The sequence below is a fragment of the Ascaphus truei genome, chromosome 7 (assembly GCF_040206685.1).
Source record: "Ascaphus truei isolate aAscTru1 chromosome 7, aAscTru1.hap1, whole genome shotgun sequence".
Taxonomy (NCBI): domain Eukaryota; kingdom Metazoa; phylum Chordata; class Amphibia; order Anura; family Ascaphidae; genus Ascaphus; species Ascaphus truei.
Window position 1 is genome coordinate 109214259 of NC_134489.1, and position 18067 is coordinate 109232325.

At 48.6% G+C, this 18067-nt stretch overlaps 1 protein-coding gene across 3 annotated transcripts in view; it reads right to left on the reverse strand.

Annotated features, from left to right (window-relative positions):
• ADCY5 (adenylate cyclase 5) overlaps positions 1–18067 on the reverse strand; it is a 240829-nt gene that overhangs the window by 107525 nt on the left and 115237 nt on the right. For all 3 annotated transcript variants that reach the window (XM_075609884.1, XM_075609883.1, XM_075609885.1), the window contains one exon: positions 17123–17244. In XM_075609884.1, the coding sequence (XP_075465999.1) occupies positions 17123–17244 (122 nt within the window). The remainder of the gene's footprint in view (positions 1–17122; positions 17245–18067) is intronic.

Here is an 18067-nt window from a genome sequence, read left to right on the forward strand (position 1 = left end):
CGATCGGTGAATATCCTGCCCTAGGGGCTCAATAAATGGCTGGCGCTGAATCAATTCTTCTTTCAGTGAAATGCAACAGCTACAATATTTCCTTATATTACTACTGGTAACATTGTCTATTGTTACAGATTTCACCTCAGATAGTCTCCTGCTGGGAACACTGCAACACTTTCTTGTTTGTGATAATGTGTTGCAAATGATATTCCACTGCTGGGTTCAAAAAGGGGTATCCCAGAGCCTGCTATAGGAGCCACAGGAAAGTATTTTAAACTGATTAAAAATGGCATTAAGAGTTGGGGGGGGGGAAATGTAGTAAGTATTATCTAATACTACAGAATTGATTTATTTACTAATAAACACAATTTCTTTCTTTTATTTCTTCGGGCAGGTATGTTTCCTTGAACAGAAGTCTCCTACCATCAATTGCAAGAGAAATTAAGATTTAATTGACTATTGGGGTATGTTTCCTTGAGCAGAATAGGCAAACCCCTCCCTTAATTGTTATTCAATTGCATGTGAATAAAGTATTTAATACAGACTTTCGTGGCTGTGTCCCATCTTTAGTGTCCCAGTTAAAGTGTGTGGCAGAGTTAATTTTGGAGTTGAAATTGGAGGTGAAGATTGGAGGAAGATCGGGACTCTGCACAACAACTTTGCAACTGTGAGAACTTAACATTCCAAAAGCTGTGATTCTTTGGGTCTTCCTATCCTCCAATAACCTGGGAAGTCTCTCCTCCTGCATCTCACTATGCCCTTCCTATTGCTTTTTCTGGTTACTGTTTCCTCACTCCTTTGTGAATGTCTCTGTTCTCTCCAATTTCCCCACTCCCCACTGCACCATTATTTATACGCCTCTCTCCCAACAACTTCTTTACCCTTCAATAAAAAGCACCCCACAAATCCTCTATTCACACCCTCTATTCATACCCTTCCTGCCGCTGGGGATCTCCCCTAAGCCTGAAGCCAGACATACACACCTGATTTCACCCATGCCTACTTGCCATCACTTCCCCTGTAAAGTGTGTTAACCCTTAAGTTATTTGACTAACCTTAAAACTTGCCCCACAAATCAAGCATCCCAATAGTCTGCACTCAAGGTTACTGTCCCACACTTGGTCACTCCTACCAGAAATTGTGACCAAGCACTGCCATCTACAGCACTTACTCCCTCACCTGCTGCCTCTGTAAGTCTCCCATCATACCACTTAGATTGTAAGCTCTTCGGGGCAGGTATTTCCTTTCCTATTGTCTGATTTTGCTGCACTTATTGTATTATTATAATTCCCTGTACTGTATTCTTTGTGAAGCTCCTAGTACACTTTTGGCGCTATATAAATAAAGACATACAATACATAGGATTTTTAAAGTTTTGCTCCTTTGAGGCTCACTTGTAAGTCAATAAGTCGTGTTATATCTCTTCTCATATGAGTGCTACTTCCATCCATCACCGACGCATTAGTATACAGAATGACGTTTTTTTTATAAGAGACGATATACTAATATGTTACTGGCTGCATTGAGCATTGTAGTACCATTACTTATTTACATACAGTACATGTATTATTTACAAAACAACAGTTCTCCTTTTAATTTGAAAGACAATACGATTTATTTTTAAAATGATCATGCCTATTTTAAAAACCTTCCCTTTTCTGTTTTTAAAGCATCACTCTTGAATAATCCTTAGCACAAAGTGGTCAGCAGCTGTGCCCTGATGTTCAGAATTTTCTGATATCCCTCAATAGTATCACAACCATTGTGTAAGGTTTGTTATACAAGTAATTTGGGCTCCCACATGGTAGGCAGAGTTTTTGTAGCCATATACTTAATCCTTCCCAGGAACCTGTCTCTCTCCCTCTGTGTCTCCTTCCCTCCCTGCTGTCTCCCTCTCTGCCTCTCCATTGTCAATTTCTCTTCCTCTGTGCTGTCCCTCTCTCTCCCTCTGCAGTGTCTCTCTCTCTCTCCCTCTGTTCTGTCTCCCTCCCTCCCTGCTGTTCCTCTCTCCCTATGATTTCAAGGGTAAACTACTCCGCTGACCCAGCCAGTGCATCTAAACCCACAACACAAGCATGATTCCATTGATTGCTATATATCAATGTCTATGAGTCAGTAAATAGCGGTTCCTCTTGCAAGACTATTATAGAAGAGCATTCAATGAGTACAATAGTATCACATTAGTTTGATTGAAGAGCAACAGTCTGCTGGAAAAGTAGTAGCCAATGGCCTGACGTTAATTCTGTGATACATGAAAACTGTAGCAATACTCACTGCCTTTCTTGTCTTTTGCAGAGTGCTTGAACCTCTCCCTCTGCACTTTCCCTCTCTCTCCCTCTCCGCTGTCCCTCGCTCTCTCTGTGCTGTCCCTCGCTTCCTTTGCACTTTCCCTCTCTCTCTCTCTCTCTCTCTCTCTCCATCTCTGCTGTCCCTCTCTCTCCATCTCCGCTGTCCCTCTCCCTCCCTCTGCGCTGTCCCTCTCCCTCCCTCTGCGCTGTCCCCTCTCCCTCCCTCTGCGCTGTCCCTCTCCCTCTGCGCTGTCCCTCTCCCTCTGCGCTGTCCCTCTCCCTCTGCGCTGTCCCTCTCCCTCTGCGCTGTCCCTCTCCCTCTGCGCTGTCCCTCTCCCTCTGCGCTGTCCCTCTCCCTCTGCGCTGTCCCTCTCCCTCTGCGCTGTCCCTCTCCCTCTGCGCTGTCCCCCTCCCTCTGCGCTGTCCTTCCCCCTCCCTCTGCGCTGTCCTTCCCCCTCCCTCTGCGCTGTCCTTCCCCCTCCCTCTGCGCTGTCCTTCCCCCTCCCTCTGCGCTGTCCTTCCCCCTCCCTCTGCGCTGTCCCTCTCCCTCTGCGCTGTCCTTCCCCCTCCCAACTGCGCTGTCCCTCTCCCTCTGCGCTGTCCCTCTCCCTCTGCGCTGTCCCTCTCCCTCTGCGCTGTCCCTCTCCCTCTGCGCTGTCCCTCTCCCTCTGCGCTGTCCCTCTCCCTCTGCGCTGTCCCTCTCCCTCTGCGCTGTCCTTCCCCCTCCCTCTGCGCTGTCCCTCTCCCTCTGCGCTGTCCCTCTCCCTCTGCGCTGTCCTTCCCCCTCCCAACTGCGCTGTCCCTCTCCCTCTGCGCTGTCCCTCTCCCTCTGCGCTGTCCCTCTCCCTCTGCGCTGTCCCTCTCCCTCTGCGCTGTCCCTCTCCCTCTGCGCTGTCCCTCTCCCTCTGCGCTGTCCCTCTCCCTCTGCGCTGTCCCTCTCCCTCTGCGCTGTCCTTCCCCTCCCTCTGCGCTGTCCTTCCCCCTCCCTCTGCGCTGTCCCTCTCCCTCTGCGCTGTCCTTCCCCTCCCAACTGCGCTGTCCCTCTCCCTCTGCGCTGTCCCTCTCCCTCTGCGCTGTCCCTCTCCCTCTGCGCTGTCCCTCTCCCTCTGCGCTGTCCCTCTCCCTCTGCGCTGTCCCTCTCCCTCTGCGCTGTCCCTCTCCCTCTGCGCTGTCCCTCTCCCTCTGCGCTGTCCCTCTCCCTCTGCGCTGTCCCTCTCCCTCTCCCTCTGCGCTGTCCCTCTCCCTCTCCCTCTGCGCTGTCCCTCTCCCTCTCCCTCTGCGCTGTCCCTCTCCCTCTCCCTCTGCGCTGTCCCTCTCCCTCTCCCTCTGCGCTGTCCCTCTCCCTCTCCCTCTGCGCTGTCCCTCTCCCTCTCCCTCTGCGCTGTCCCTCTCCCTCTCCCTCTGCGCTGTCCCTCTCCCTCTCCCTCTGCGCTGTCCCTCTCCCTCTCCCTCTGCGCTGTCCCTCTCCCTCTCCCTCTGCGCTGTCCCTCTCCCTCTCCCTCTGCGCTGTCCCTCTCCCTCTCCCTCTGCGCTGTCCCTCTCCCTCTCCCTCTGCGCTGTCCCTCTCCCTCTCCCTCTGCGCTGTCCCTCTCCCTCTCCCTCTGCGCTGTCCCTCTCCCTCTCCCTCTGCGCTGTCCCTCTCCCTCTCCCTCTGCGCTGTCCCTCTCCCTCTCCCTCTGCGCTGTCCCTCTCCCTCTCCCTCTGCGCTGTCCCTCTCCCTCTCCCTCTGCGCTGTCCCTCTCCCTCTGCGCTGTCCCTCTCCCTCTCTCCCTCTGGCAGTTTGGATGGGCAAGTTCATATTTAGGCATCTACAACATCATCCAGGCTGCCAGAGAGACAGCGCAGAGAGGGAGAGAGAGCGCAGAGAGGGAGAGAGAGCGCAGAGAGGGAGAGAGAGAGCGGAGAGAGGGAGAGAGAGAGAGCGCAGAGAGGGAGAGAGAGACAGACAGCACAGAGGGAGGGAGAGAGAGACAGCGCAGAGGGAGAGAGAGAGACAGTGCAGAGGGAGAGAGAGAGAGTGCAGAGGGAGAGAGAGAGTGCAGAGGGAGAGAGAGAGAGCGCAGAGGGAGAGAGAGAGAGAGAGAGAGAGAGAGACAATGCAGAGGGAGAGAGAGACACAGCGCAGAGGGAGAGAGAGAGACAGCACAGAGGGAAAGAGAGAAAGAGACAGCGCAGAGGGAGAGAGAGAAAGAGACAGCGCAGAGGGAGAGAGAGAAAGAGACAGCGCAGAGGGAGAGAGAGAGACGGCACAGAGGGAAAGGGAGAGACAGCATAGAGGGAGAGACAGCACAGAGGGAGAGACAGCACAGAGGGAGAGAGAGAGAGACAGCACAGAGGGAGAGGGGGAGAGAGAGAGAGACAGTACAGAGGGAGAGAGACAGCACAGAGGGAGAGAGAGAGAGACAGCACAGAGGGAGAGAGAGAGACAGCACAGAGGGAGAGAGAGAGACAGCACAGAGGGAGAGACAGCACAGAGGGAGAGACAGCGCATAGAGAGAGAGAGACAGCACAGAGGTAGAGGGGGAGAGAGAGAGAGAGACAGCACAGAGGGAGGGAGAGAGAGACAACACAGAGGGAGAGAGAGACAGCACAGAGGGAGGGAGAGAGAGACAACACAGAGGGAGAGAGAGAGAGACAGCACAGAGGGAGAGGGAGAGACAGCACAGAGGGAGAGACAGCGCAGAGGGAGAGAGAGAGAGACAGCACAGAGGTAGAGGGGGAGAGAGAGAGAGAGACAGCACAGAGGGAGAGAGAGAGAGACAGCACAGAGGGAGAGGGAGAGAGACAGCGCAGAGGGAGAGAGACACAGTAAGTGTAAATTAGTTTCTGCAGTTTCCGTCAGGGCACACAAGGTTTAAACAGAGCAGGTTAATTGTCGCTCCGATCTAGCAGTTTAACCAATACACCGAAAGAGGAAAAACATGTAATCTGTGTGAATAACTCCCTCACAGCTCCTGTTATTGGCCCTTAACGCCTGCACCCTCACCCTTTCTCAATGGGCCTGCAGGGCTGCAGCACACACATATATACCCCATACACCCATCGTATATTCCCACGGGCTGCGGCAGTGTCACTGTAATGCCCGGCAGGGCACGGCCTTTCCCAGCTTCTGTCCCCTGTCCCATAGAACCTGTACCTGCAGGAAGGATCGGGAAAGTCATTCAAGGTCTTATTTGAGAAATAATAAGCACGTCGCCATGGCAACTCTCAGAACAATTGGACTTGGAAGGTAGGATGTGACAAGCGAATATAAATACCTGCGCAATGTAAGAACACTTTTTAAGTCGCTGGCACCCCCCCCCCTCCCCAAACCTTCCCCCCTCCCTCCCCAAACCTTCCCCACCCCCTCCCCCCACTGCAGGAACAGGAATGATGCCTGTCTGATTAAAAGGTTATTATTGTATGATTCATCACAGACATTGGAATGGACAGAAATGAACTTTTATATTTTATATTTTTACGAAAGCTTTCATTTCTTTTCACCAAATGAGGATTTTATTGAGATGTAATTGGAGGTCACACACAGAAACCCACGCGGCCTTCTCCAGCGCGTGTGGGACATGCGGCTATAACCGTGAGAATGACACATGCTGTACATGCACACCAGCAGCAGGGTGACCGCAGCGGAGTCTGCTTATAACACCAAGCCACATTCATTGCAGCTAGTGTTTTAGGGCAGGGGTTCTCAACTCTAATCCTCTAGACCCCCCCACACCCTCCAACAGGTCAGGTTTTAAGGATATCACAGGTGGCTCAATCAGTGTCTCAGTCGAAGATTAAAACAGAGTACCTCCTGTTTTAGGGGAACCGATATTACTGGTCTTCATTGGGCTGTCACAGTTCACTTGAACCAGAGACCGATGAGATTTTCAAAGCTGTGTACATTATAATTTCATCTTTGAAGGACCCTGATGATCGCCCTTAAAAGGTCTCACAACCTACAATGTATCTACATTTGTCCAGGACCAATCCAGCTACTTGAACTTGAAATGAACACAACGCTGAGGTTTCCCACCTCGCTAATAAAGGTATTTACGCGGCGGCCGTCTCGCTCATCGGGACACCGTGTGGTCCATTGGAAGGCAGCCCCTCGCTAACTGTGAAGCAGGCTCTCTAATTGGAGGACAGTCCACTTAGAGAGCCAATTAATAGGAGGAACATCACATATTTCAACACTCCCTTTATTTATAGACCTCTCTGTCAGGGAAAGGGTTACAAGATACAAAGTACAAGCCGTGATGTGGAGGGAATGGGGAGGGGATGTGGAGGGTATGAGGAGGGATGGGGAGGGATGGGGAGGGGACGGGGAGGGATGGGGAGGGGACGGGGAGGGATGGGGAGGGGACGGGGAGGGATGTGGAGGGGACGGGGAGGGATGGGGAGGGGATGGGGAGGGATGGGGAGGGGACGGGGAGGGATGGGGAGGGGACGGGGAGAGGATGGGGAGGGGGAGGGGACGGGGAGGGATGTGAAGGGGATGGGGAGGGTGTGTAATCCGTCACTCTGCAGGTCTCTGAACATGATACACAAAGAGTGGGCTTGTGAGAAATGCTCTAGTTCCCCCCTTTTTAGTGCAGAATTTAACCCTTTCCGTGCAGTGCATTGCAGCCCCTCAGGAGTAAAGGGTTATATATGACTAGCATGCATTAGCAGGTAAAACATTTCTCTGCAGAACTCACACAGATAAGAAAACAAGTGGGTGAGATTACCCTCTTCCCACACATTATACAGGGCATACATCTTGCACCACAAAGCATTGGGATGAGAGAGAGAGAGAGAGAGACAGAGAGACAGACAGAGTGACACGGAGAGACAGAGACAGACAGAGTGACAGAGAGAGAGAGAGAGAGACAGGGACAGCTGAGGGAACAGTGCTACCGGTAATGATGCAAAAATCCCGCGGCCCAACTGGTCCAGATTGTGATATGTTCTAATGGCCAAAAGAGACTTATTTCCAAACCTCTCCTCATACTGTATGTCCACTTTCACACAGGGAGAAGAACCCTTCTAATAAAGGTATCCCCACATACAATGCACAATGTACATGTAATAAGGAATGGATTGGGGACCTTGTATCTGCCTCCCAAACCATACACAGAGTATAAATCCAACATGTTAAGCTAATGTCTCACAGAGAGTGTTAGCCAAATGTTATACTTACTGAAGATATTTGATGCTAGAAAAGGAAGGAAAAAGTGAGCCCTGACTCTGACATCATGATAAATCAGTCAGGGCTCACTTTTTCCTTCCTTTTCTAGCATCAAATATCTTCAGTAAGTATAACATTTGGCTAACACTCTCTGTGAGACATTAGCTTAACATGTTGGATTTATATATTTTTATATATATCGATACACACACACATATATATATATATATATATATCGATACACTGTGATACTGACACCGATACACTGTGATACTGACACACTGTGACACTGACACACCGATACACTGTGATACTTATACACTGTGATACTGACACACTTTGACACTGATACACTGATACACTGTGATACTGACACACCGATACACTGTGATACTGACACACTGTGACACTGATACACCGATACACTGTGATACTGATACACCGATACACTGTGATATTGACACACCGATAGATACACTGTGATACTGATATACTGTGATACTAACACACCGATACACTGTGATACTGACACACCGATAGATACACTGTGATACTGACACACCGATACACTGTGATACTGATACTCTGTGATACTGATACACTGTGATACTGACACACCAATACACTGTGATACTGACACACTGATACACTGTGATACAGACACATTGTGACACTGATACACTGTGATACTGATAATCTGTGATACTGACACACGGATACACTGTGATACCGATACACTGTGATACTGATACACCGATACACTGTGATACTGACACACAGATACACTGTGATACTGATACTCTGTGATACTAATACACTGTGATACTGATACACTGTGATACCAATACACTGTGATACTGATACACCGATACACTGTGATACCGATACACTGTGATACTGACACACAGATACACTGTGATACTGATACTCTGTGATACTGACACACCGATACACTGTGATACCGATACACTGTGATACTGACACACCGATACACTGTGATACTGATACACTGATACACTGTGATATTGATACACTGATACACTGTGATACTGATACACTGATACACTGTGATACCGATACACTGTGATACTGACACACCGATACACTGTGATACTGATACTCTGTGATACTGATACACTGATACACTGTGATATTGATACACTGATACACTGTGACACTGATACACTGTGATACCGATACACTGTGATACTGATACACCGATACACTGTGATACCGATACACTGTGATACTGACACACCGATACACTGTGATACCGATACACTGTGATACTGATACACTGTGATACTGATACACTGTGATACTGACACACTGTGATACTGACACACTGTGATACTGACACACTGTGATACTGACACACTGTGATACTGATACACCGATACACTGTGAAACTGATACACTGTGATACTGTGATACTGACACATCGATACACTGTGATACTGATACACTGTGATACTGATACATTGTGATACTGACACACCGATACACTGTGATACTGACACACTGTGATACTGACATACCGATACAATGTGATACTGATACACTGTGATACTGACACACTGTGATACTGACACACTGTGATACTGACATACCGATACACTGTGATACTGACACACCAATACACTGTGATACTGATACACTGTGATACTGACACACCGATACACTGTGATACTGATACTCTGTGATACTGACACACCAATACACTGTGATACTGATACACTGTGATACTGATACACCGATACACTGTGATACTGACACACCGATACACTGTAATACTGATACGCCGATACACTGTGATACTGATACTCTGTGATACTGACACACCGATACACTGTGATACCGATACACTGATACTGATACGATACACTGATACACTGTGATACTGATATACCGATACACTGTGTTACTGATACACTGATACACTGTGATACTGATATACCGATACACTGTGTTACTGATACACTGATACACTGTGATACTGATATACCGATACACTGTGTTACTGATACACTGATACACTGTGATACTGATATACCGATACACTGTGTTACTGATACACTGATACACTGTGATACTGATATACTGATACACTGTGTTACTGATACACTGATACACTGTGATACTGATATACCGATACACTGTGTTACTGATATACTGATACACTGTGATACTGATATACCGATACACTGTGTTACTGATACACTGATACTCTGTGATACTGATACTCTGTGATACTGACACACCGATACACTGTGATACTGAAACACTGTGACACTAACACCGATACACTGTGATACTGATACACCGATACACTGTGATACTGATACACCGATACACTGTGATACTGATACACTGATACACTGTGATACCAATACACTGTGATACTGATACACCGATACACTGTGATACCGATACACTGTGATACTGATACACCGATACACTGTGATACTGATACACCGAAACACTGTAATACTGATAAGCCGATACACTGTGATACTGATACACTGTGATACTGATACACCGATACACTGTGATACTGATACACCGATACACTGTGATACTGATACACTGATACACTGTGATACTGATACACTGTGACACACCGATACACTGTGATACTGATACACTGTGACACTGACACACCGATACACTGTGATACTGATACTCTGTGATACGGACACACCGATACACTGTGATACTGATACACTGTGACACTGACACACCGATACACTGTGATACTGATACACTGATACACTGTGTTACTGATACTCTGTGATACTGACACACCGATACACTGTGATACTGATACACCGATACACTGGGATACTGATACTCTGTGATACTGACACACGATACACTGTGATACTGATACACTGTGACACTGACACACTGATACACTGTGATACTGATACACTGTGACACTGACACACCGATACACTGTGATACTGATACACTGATACTCTGTGATACTGATACTCTGTGATACTGACACACCGATACACTGTGATACTGATACACTGTGACACTGACACACCGATACACTGTGATACTGATACACTGTGACACTGACACACCGATACACTGTGATACTGGTACACTGATACACTGTGTTACTGATACTCTGTGATACTGATACTCTGTGATACTGACACACCGATACACTGTGATACTGATACACTGTGACACTGACACACCGATACACTGTGATACTGATACACTGTGACACTGACACACCGATACACTGTGATACTGATACACTGATACACTGATACACTGTGTTACTGATACTCTGTGATACTGATACTCTGTGATACTGATACACTGTGATACTGATACACTGTGATACTGATACTCTGTGATACTGACACACCGATACACTGTGATACTGATACATTATTACACCGATACAAAGTAACACCGATACACAGACACACCGTTCACACCGATTCATAGAAATGTAAGATGGAAATACTGTAGATAATGTATTACAAATGCGGTGTAGCCGCTGCTCCATGTCAAGGAAGAATTCCATCCCAGTGTGCAGAGCTTAAATCCCCCTGAGCTGTGGGAAAGCCGCTGCTCCGTGTCAAGGAAGAATTCCATCCCAGTGTGCAGAGCTTAAATCCCCCCGCGCAGCGGGAAAGCGGCTGCACAGAAAACGGAATAATTGTTTGGAAAATACTGAAAAAATTCATTTTAATTTACCAGCAGGAGGGCATTTCCCCCTCTGACACACAGCCCCTGAGACTAATTAAACATGCCTGAGTTGTATGAATTGAAGACATCGAATAGTTTAACAAACCCTTTTGTGATATATACTGTTATCCTTGCCTTTCTAACTGTACTGCAGCAGAATTCGGCCTGGACCTTCTAGTTTCGTAGCAGGGGGTCAATATTTGCAGAGTAGACTTTACTGATGCTAAAGCATGGCTGGTTAAAGGTGCAGTCCCACTGCGCAACATATACTAACGCTTCAATAACAAAGGCATTGAGCCGTGTAACACCAACTTCAGCGCATTGTTTCACGATCAAAGGTACGTTCTACATCAATAACTATCGAGGCGAAAAGCGCACACACAGAGCATGGAATGCGCAGCACCGCACATACCGCTGGCGTTTGGTGGTAGTTTGGTACTCAGAACTAACAGAATGAAACAAAGCAGAAGGAAGCGATGCCAGCTCTGTGTTCAATAACAGACTAATTTACAAGGGCAATCTGTATCTCAGGAAGCAGGGGGTCCCCAGACCTCAAATCAACGCGGTTCTGCTCCGGAGACCCCCTGCTCATCTACACTAGTGTTTACATTTATATCAAAACAGCTTCATTACTTTAGCGCCAGCCACTAAGCGAATGAAGGGGTTAAACCTCAATAGCCTGTTTCTTGGGGCAGAGGGGGTGGATGAAGGGAGTAGCAGTCCCAAGGTGGGTGCTTAGGCCTGCCTGGAAGGTTGCAGGAGGAGTTAACCCCTTCACTACCATAGGGGGTTAACCAGTCCCGCTACCCCCCAGAAGTCCTAAACATCCATCCTTGGGGCTACTACCCCCTTCACACAATCCTCCACCCCCAACAACCCCCCAAACACATACAGTACAGTAATGGACAAAATTACTATTAGCCACATTTGGATAATAGTGCATTTGCCCATTATAAAATCAAACATTAGCCAGCCAGCATTAACAAAGTAAATAAAACGTTCAGCATGCCCCTGCCATCATGAAGGGCGTCCTCATCAGCATACTCCAGGTCCATGTCCAACCCCCCGCAAGGCCTAAACACCCACCAAGGGTCAAATGCCACCTTCACCAACCCCTGCTACCCACAATAAACATGGAAGTGGTAGTTAACCCCTTCATTGCCTTCACGGTTAGCTGCTAAGGTAATGAAGTTGCCAGTAAATGCATTTTTCCTGCATGGGATTCATGCCGGGGGGCCTCCGATGCTGATATTAATGGGTATCAGCTCCGGAGACCCCCGGCATCAATCCGATGCCGGAAAAAGGCCTGATTATATTCTAAGTCCCGTCTCTCGCCGCCTCTCAGCAGGTTCTCACCACCTTCACGCCAGCTTATCCTGGCGGGAAAATTTTGAGAGGAAATTGCCATTCTAGAGCCGCAATTAGCCCCGATAACCTGCTCGAGGCTACTAGAACTGCACGAATGTGAGAACCTGCCGATAAGTGGCTTCCAAAATGCTGATAAAGGCTTTTATCGGCCACTTATCGGGGCGTATTGAATAGCAGTAGGCCTTTTTGGCGGAAAGGCCTCGATAATTGGCTTATCAAGAGGCTTATAGCATACGCCCCTCTGTGTCACTGCACCTTTAACTGAGGCGGGCAATCATTAACCTGAACTTACGTTACAGGGGTAATAACACTTCAACAGGTAAATGCCACTATCGTTATGTAAACACCTGTAAGTGCAGAACTGAGCTCCAGCTGCTGCGATTACAAACAGGAATCCTATTTACTTCCTGAGCTGCAGTGAAGTGAAATCCGTCAGCCATGCAACAACGACTCCACCCTTTGTCTTATTACTGAGGTGTATATCAGGGGTGGCCACCAACAGATCAGGGTTTACAGATATCCCTGCTTCAGCACAGGTGGCTCAGTCTTTAAATGAGACACTGATTGAGCCAACTGTGCTGAAGCATGGATATCCTGAAAACCTGTCCTGTTGGTAGCTTTTGAGGACTGGAGTTGGCCACCCCTGGTGTATCTGGAGTAACACAAGATACCAAAAAGGTTCGGACACACAGAAACCAAACAATTGTGTTATACTGTCTCTCTCATATAGTATCAAACCCACCAATGTAACATATAAACAAGCTTCAGAACGCTCCTGGAGGATAAGGATTGGGGGAGAATATCACTTTATCTCCCTTTGTCTCAGGCACTAACAATTAGATTGTAAGCTCTGTGGGACAGCGACTGTATTGATTCGATTCCATTGTATTCCATGTATTTATGTTGAGTTATTCTGCGTGTTTGGCACTGCGTCTCCCAGCGACGGGAATCCCCGCGCAGAAAACGCGAGGGATGGAAATCACGGGGCTTCAGTTCCCATTCTTACAGAGGAAGTGTTTCTGTTTATTTAAAGGGAACAGGAAACCCATTTTGAATGGACAGAGAGGGCCGCCTGGGCTAACTTTACACACTACAGTCCCCAGACACTGACCCTCTGCTGGGCACTATTCATTCTCAGACTGGAAGTATAACAATACTCCCATCTCGGAGCGGTGGGAGTCTGCACTGTGCAGCAGGAGGATTTTTAGTGGCCTTGTTAAAGAGGCTGTGCCACGTTTTGGCGTGGCCGAGTAAATAATGCAATACCTGGGCCTGAAAATCACCAAAATTACGCACAATATTGCACACAAAATGCTTGAGTTAGCGCAGGAGTGGCCAACTCCAGTCCCCAAGGGCCACCAACAGGCCAGGTTTTAGTGATATCCCTGCTTCAGAACAGGGGGTGCAGTCAAAGACTGAGCCACTGATTGAGCCACCTGTGCTGAAGCAGGGATATCCTGAACACCTGACCTGCTGCTGACCCTTGAGGACTGGAGGTGACAACCTTGATAATATGCCAGACCTAGCTGAGGACAGCATGCTGCAGTGACCAAGGCTACTCAAAAAGCCCACGTTTACTAAGCAGTGCTATTCCTCAGCACGGCTTCTCGTGCTGGAAGGCACCTGATGGAATAACACTGCTTGGTAAATATAGGCCAAATGGGTTTTGAGACACACTGGCACCATTTTTAAGAATCCCCTGAAAGAGCGTCACTGTTACTAAGCATATCAGTATGACAGTAACACACAAAACCGCTGAGGGATTTGACACACGTGAAAAGGGGGAAGAATGTATACAAATAGGGGGGGGTGAGGGGCACCGTACCGCGGGGGGGGGGTGAGGGGCACCGTACCCCAACATTTATTCTACTGCTCGACCTAACTACACAATGAGCTGCAGGCCACCCCGGCAGTTCGGGGGTTAATGCCAGCTTCCTGCAGACACCCGCTGTATCCGTGTGTAATAACAATGTATCCTTTTGGTGTGTGTTATAATACAGATGTCCACTTCTGTCCCGAAGAAATGATTATTGTTAAACTTTCAGCTGGTCAGCGACTGCAAATAAACCTCCCTCTGTAGGAATCATTGTGCAATGTGTCCCCAGAAACCCAGCGAGAGAAACATGCAGCTTCTAGAATACTGTCAGTGTGATTCATTACAGTGATCGAGAGGGGAGGATGTAGAAAGGCCAGGTGTGGCGCAATACACCTCGTGTATACTGTATATATCGTCACGTATGGATGTGACCCGTGTATCCGGCCCGTGCTCACGTATGGATGTGACCCGTGTATCTGGCCCGTGCTCACGTATGGATGTGACCCGTGTATCCTGCCCGTGCTCACATACGGATGTGACCCGTGTATCTGGCCAGTGCTCACGTATGGATGTGACCCGTGTATCCGGCCCATGCTCACGTATGGATGTGACCCGTGTATCCTGCCCGTGCTCACGTATGGATGTGACCCGTGTATCCGGCCCATGTTCACGTATGGATGTGACCCGTGTATCCTGCCCATGCTTACGTATGGATGTGACCCGTGTATCCTGCCCGTGCTCACGTACGGATGTGACCAGTGTATCCTGCCCATGCTCACGTATGGATGTGACCCGTGTATCTGGCCAGTGCTCACGTATGGATGTGACCCGTGTATCCGGCCCATGTTCACGTATGGATGTGACCCGTGTATCCTGCCCGTGCTCACGTACGGATGTGACCAGTGTATCCTGCCCGTGCTCACGTATGGATGTGACCCGTGTATCCGGCCCGTGCTCACGTATGGATGTGACCAGTGTATCCTGCCCGTGCTCACGTATGGATGTGACCCGTGTATCTGGCCAGTGCTCACGTATGGATGTGACCCGTGTATCCGGCCCGTGCTCACGTACGGATGTGACCAGTGTATCCTGCCCGTGCTCACGTATGGATGTGACCCGTGTATCCTGCCCGTGCTCACGTATGGATGTGACCCGTGTATCCTGCCCGTGCTCACGTATGGATGTGACCCGTGTATCCTGCCCGTGCTCACGTATGGATGTGACCCGTGTATCCTGCCAGTGCTCACGTATGGATGTGACCAGTGTATTCTGCCCGTGCTCACGTATGGATGTGACCCGTGTATCCTGCCCGTGCTCACGTACGGATTTGACCCGTGTATCCTGCCCGTGCTCACGTATGGATGTGACCCGTGTATCCGGCCCGTGCTCACGTATGGATGTGACCCGTGTATCTGGCCAGTGCTCACGTATGGATGTGACCCGTGTATCTGGGCCGTGCTCACGTATGGATGTGAAACCTGGACCCTAAATGTGAAGATAATTCAAAAGCTTCAGACCACTCAAAGAAGTATGGAGAGATGCATGCTGGGTAATACAGGAAAAAGAATTCATGGGTTTGAAACCAAACACGAGTCTGTGACATCATCATTCCCTCCCCCTCCCCACCTTTCTTTGACACTGTCCCCTGGCTTCAAACACATTTAACACCCTACCTTATCTACAGTAAATATCTGTTGTTGTATTTCCCCCTCTCTCTACACTGTTTTAGCCATAGAATCCTTTGTATATCAGTATTGCTGACCTGAAGAAGAGAGTATAACTCTCGAAAGCTTGTCCTATGACATAAATTGTTAGTCCAATAAAAAAGGTATATATATATATATATATATATATATATATATATATATATATATATATATATATATATATATTTATATATTTTAGCAGAGGCTCAAGGAGATTCATTTAAATGAGCTGTAAGGTGCCTTGGTAAATATGTGACACATATATATTTGCTTAAAGCTGCAGTCCAAGCAATATCCTACATGCATTTAGAAAAAAAAAATGAGTTCTGTCCGACCGTCTAAGAAAAAACTTGTAGCATTGAAAAAATAAAATAAAAACCTCTGAAAGTTTGCCGGAATCTTCGCCAATCGATCACAGGAGAACGGATCGATCGGCAACTTAGCTAATTACTTATCAGTCTGTGGTTTGTATTGATGCGCATATTAAAGGGGAAAAAAATGGCAGCTTCGACTGCTGCTTTAGGTCGTGATTATACCAAAAACGCCAGTGGCGTCACGTGGCGCGATGCTGCGTGGCTCAAAACAAAAGGCACAAATCCAATTTAGGTAAACATACCTTGAGTGACGTGCGCGCAGCCTGGAGGTGACGTGCGCGCAGCCTGGAGGTGACGTGCGCGCAGCCTGGAGGTGACGTGCGCGCAGCCTGGAGGTGACGTGCGCGCAGCCTGGAGGTGACGTGCGCGCAGCCTGGAGCTGCCGCGCGGTGACTGCTGAGCAGGCAGAGAATTTGTTATTGGCTGGCAACGGTCGCGTCACATGAGCGGCTCAGCCAATGAGGGCGAACCGCTCACGGCCACGCCTCCACCACGCCTCCTCTCCTGTCTCCTCTGCCTGTGCAGATGCCGCTCGGCGGCAGCGTGAGGATGACGTCACCGGATCGCGCTGCCGCTCAGCGGCGTCTGGTATAATCGTAGCCTTAAAGATACAAAGACGCAGGGATTCGGACTGAACGTATCCAGCGCAGCGGCAGTAACATTACTCTGACACATTGTATCCGGTCTCCTGCCAGGCGCTGCAGCCCCCCCACCTCACGTTGTCGTGCTTCTGGATGTATATCTTGTGGAACATCATATCCTCCTGCTTGGCGTTGATGTCGGCTTTCATCTCCATGGCCACGTGCCGGGGCAGAACGGACAGCAGGAGCCGCTCCTGGGGAGTCAAACGGGAGTCAATGCAAAGCAGCTTCAGCACAGATGCAGCCAGAGTAACCTTCCCTGGAACCGCGGCACAAAAAGCACAAAGCCGCGCGTCTGGGGTAAGCTGCGGTGGGTCCTACCTTTATCGCAGGGGGGGTCAACTCCAGTCCTCAAGGGCCACCAACGGGTCAGGTTTTCAGGATATCCTTGCTTCAGCACAGGTGGCTCAATCAGTGGCTCAGTCAAAGACCTGTGCTGGGATATCCTGAAAACCTGACCTGTTGGTGGCCCTTGAGGAACGGAGTTGAGGACCCCAGCAGTGTTGTAATTCTCCGATCTGCGGTCGTGTCCGTACAGCTCCCTCCAGCAGCGGGTTTTATCCTGGCTACATCTGTATGTCATTAACACACAGGGAGAAATAACACTGTCACTGTGCCACTTTATTACCGGGATTAACTGGTCAGTGTACTGCCATACAATATATGTACACATACATACATACATACATACATACATACATACACACACACACACACATACATACATACACACACACACACACATACATACATACACACACACACACACACACATACATATATATACACGTTAACCCCTTCGCGTTGCAGGCTCCTCTAGCTAGAAAGGGGTTGAAAGTGCAGCCCCTGTTTAGCAACACTGCACTTCCAATACACTAAAAGCGCTTACCCATATAACACCCTGTTCCACATTATTAATGGCTGCATCATAACTGAAGATATGTTTCCCAGATCTGTAAATCTCCTTGCCTGGTATTGGGGGAACAGACCCAGATGCAGCTTTCTGCCAGGGATACT